This window comes from Ceratotherium simum, chromosome 29 (assembly GCF_057802395.1).
Source record: "Ceratotherium simum simum isolate JZ-2026a chromosome 29, ASM5780239v1, whole genome shotgun sequence".
In the NCBI taxonomy this organism is placed as follows: Eukaryota; Metazoa; Chordata; class Mammalia; order Perissodactyla; family Rhinocerotidae; genus Ceratotherium; species Ceratotherium simum.
The window spans coordinates 13,716,751-13,720,402 of record NC_141928.1 but is presented as its reverse complement, the minus strand read 5'-3'; the positions used below and the strand labels follow the sequence as shown (position 1 = coordinate 13,720,402).

Genomic DNA, 3,652 nt, shown 5'->3' with positions numbered 1-3,652 from the left:
CTATTCCAATTTAGACAGTTTCTCATCTCTTTTAAGAGGAAATGGCTGATACCTGTCTCCTAGTGCCCATCTCATGTTTTACCATAGTAAATTCCTGAAGTTTGACCTGGCTTGGTGTGAAGGTGTAAACTCCTGAATGTAGAGACTCTGCATTTCTTGTTTGCTATTACATACTCTGTGCTTTGCATAGTACCCGGGACAAGGCTGTCGTTCAATAAACATTTGTGGAATAAAGGAAAAAATGCCTTCTTGTTCTCATGGAAGTAAACCTTCTCAGGCATTATGAAAGTATGATGCATCATTGGAGTCTGAATGAGACAGACTTGTGATTCATGCATCAACAAGTGTAAGAAATAAACAGAAGTCTAGTTTAAAATTAATAATTTAAATATAAGAAGGACATTATTACAATGTTATGGTTAATTCGAGGTTCCTGACTTTTCCCACTTTCCCTTATTCCCAGCAGAGACAGGAGCAGCATGAGGAGGGAGAACGAGAGCAGCGTGTCCCAATTCCTCCTCCTGGGGCTCCCCATCCCCCCAGAGCAGCAGGACATTTTCTTTGTCCTGTTCCTGGGCATGTACCTGACCACGGTGCTGGGGAACCTGCTCATCATCCTGCTCATCAGGCTGGACTCTCACCTCCACATCCCCATGTACTTCTTCCTCAGCCACTTGGCCTTCACTGATGTCTGTTTCTCATCTGTCACTGTCCCCAAAATGTTGATGGACATGCACATTAATCACAAGTCCATCCCCTTCACAGAGTGCATTTGCCAGATGTATTTTTTCATATTGTTTGGTTGTCTTGACAATTTCCTTCTTGGAGTGATGGCATATGACAGGTATGTGGCCATCTGTCATCCACTCCACTACACCACCATCATGAGGCAGGAGCTGTGTGTCTCATTGGTAGTTGGGTCATGGTTCTTCTGTTGTACGCATGCCCTGTTGCACACCCTCCTCTTGGTCCAACTGTCCTTCTGTGCTGACAATACCATCCCCCACTTCTTCTGTGACCTCACTGCTCTCCTGAAGACGAGCTGCTCAGACACTTCCTGCAATGAGCTGGTCATCTTCACCGAGGGAGGAATGCTTTTCATCTTGCCTTTGATTAGTGTCTTGGGCTCTTATATCCAGATAGGGACCACTGTCTTGAGGGTTCCCTCTATGAAGAGATTCTTCAAAGTCTTTTCTACCTGTGGCTCCCATCTCTTTGTGGTATCTTTATACTACGGGACCGTTGCAGGCGTTTACTTTTTCTCCTCATCCTCCATCTCCAATGATAAAGACATAATTGCTTCTGTGATGTATATGGTAGTCGCCCCCATGCTGAATCCCTTCATCTACAACCTGAGGAACAGAGATATGAAACACGCCCTAGAAATATTTGCTAATAGGGTTAATTTCTTTAAATTGCAAATCACTAAATCTATAAAAATTGCACATTCAAATGAATGAGAAAACTGTTAAACCTGGGCAGACATTTTAAGTATCTGGTTGAATCTGGACTGCACATTAGCTCAGGGAGTTTGGCCTTTCCCATGTCCCTCTCTGCTAACAAGTACAAGCTTGCATTACAAGATGGACCTCAATTATTCTGACACTTAAAAATAACACTTAGAACATGTGATGCCTTATTCCAACATGAATAGGGCTTGGTGAGTATAGGGGGACAATGAGAATTCCAACTGGTAGTAATGAGGAAAGAAGCTCCTCTATTCTCCCCATCTCCAAGAGAATCCTGCTTTACTTCCCTTTGCCTCCCAGGGTCAAGGTAAGGAGCAGTTAAAAAGAGTATCACAGAAAATTTTGCTTACATAAATCAAATTTCCAATTTTTAAAAAGCTAGCATTCTCACAATCAACTTTCAATGACTACTTAAGTTTTAAGTAACTTAATTTACTTAAAAGTTTTGGCTCATATGAATTTGTTTACATTTAATAATTGTGTAGAAATGACATAATTTTGAAAATGTGTTGTTTTATTCAATATATTAGTTAACTCTAAGAATAGAATATGAGGAAACCTTCTGAGGTGCTAGAAATGTTCTATATCTTGATACAGACGGTAGTTACAAGAGATGTACATGTAGGTAAACATTCATCAGACCAAACATTTCAGATTTATGCACTTAGTTTATGTATGTTAGACACTAATACAAAAAGGGAAGAGGGAGGAAATATCAAAAACTGTTCAGAGGAAGTGAAAAAATATATATAACGAATGTCTGAATGTCTATATATATGTATCCACATATCTACACATGTGTGTATATATATATATATATATATATATATATATATATATATATATATATATATATATATGGCATTGTCTTGGTGAGGAGATGCTTCCATTTTACCTACTTGTTTTCTTCTTTCCTCTAAATTTTTCTGTATTTTAATGAAATCACAACTCACTTAAACAAAAGTCTTCTTTTTTCTTGTATTACTCTCATACATTTACCAGCAGGTCCTCTCCAATCCATCATCTTGGGGCTTTCAGAGGGGCACAGGTGTGGGTGATGTGCAGAATGTGGTGCTGAGTTATCAGGGCCTACCTAGGATGGTCAGAAGCTGGAGGAGTTGGAATAGTAAATGCAACCAAGTTTTTGAGGAAGAGCTGAGGATCCAGAATGAGAAATAGCTGTATACACACAAGCATCATGCTCAAATAAGCCCTAATAAGAATGAGAACTGACGTTTTAACAAGAGCAGCAACAAAGAGTGAAGGAAATCAGAGGACAAATGAGTGATATCTTTAGTAGAGTGAAAAAACAAAAAAAATCTGCCAACCTAAAATACTATGTTAGCAAATATATTCTTCCAAACTGAAGGTGAAACAAAGATATTTTCAGAAAAACAAAAACTAAAAAAAAAAAAAAAAAAAAAAAAAAAACTGGCCAGCAGAACTTTATTATTAGAAACACCAGGGGAATTCTTTAGTCAGAAGGAAAGTGATTATACGACAAATTGAAAATTTGAAAATTGAGACATATTCAAAACTTAAACAAATTCATAAGACTGGTAAATATAAAAATGAATATTGACTGCTCTAAAAAACATCAACAATAACGATATCCTAAGGGGATTATCTGAATATTCCTAATGTCATATTTCTGTGAAAATAAATTTGGAAACTCAGTTGAATTAGATAATTTTCCGGGGAAATACGTGTTACCAAAATTGACTCTGTATCATATAGAAAGTCTAAACACTTCAGTTTCTGTAGAATAAATGGAGAAAGCTATTAAGCAACTACTCCATAAAATAGAACAAGGCCTATATGGTTTCAAGGGGAATTCTATCAATGGTCAAAGACCTAATAGTCTGAATGCTGCATGAATTGTTCCAGAGCATTGAAAAGAAAGGAAACCATTTTAATTTGTTTTACAGGTGAAACAAATTCAATATTGATGTGTAAGCATGATAAAGAAGTACAAAAGTAAAATTTCAAGTTGATACTATTTGGCTATTCATGCAAACATAGTCAATAAAATATCGGCAAATAGAATCCAACGCCATGTTAATAAAATAATATATATAACCAAGTGGGATTTTTCCAGATATTTGAAAGTAGTTCATCATTAGGAAATCCTTAATATAACACAACATATTAATAAATCTTAGGTTAAAAACCATATAACTGTC

The 3,652-nt window shown here is 36.8% G+C and overlaps 1 protein-coding gene across 1 annotated transcript; it reads left to right on the top strand.

Annotated features, from left to right (window-relative positions):
• The first annotated feature begins 479 nt into the window (after positions 1-479).
• LOC101394622 (olfactory receptor 1J4-like) lies at positions 480-1,460 on the top strand. The gene is made up of 2 exons (XM_087419375.1): positions 480-889; positions 956-1,460. Exons 1-2 carry the CDS (start codon positions 480-482, stop codon positions 1,458-1,460), a joined length of 915 nt encoding a protein of 304 aa, XP_087275501.1.
• The last annotated feature ends 2,192 nt before the right edge of the window (positions 1,461-3,652 follow it).

Excerpts from the sequence above, each read along its gene's own strand:
- LOC101394622 (XM_087419375.1), top strand. The coding sequence starts at position 480 with ATGAGGAGGGAGAACGAGAGCAGCGTGTCCCAATTCCTCCTCCTGGGG. Across the intron at positions 890-955 it reads CACTACACCACCATCATGAG|CACCCTCCTCTTGGTCCAAC; the intron begins GCAGGAGCTGTG and ends TGCCCTGTTGCA.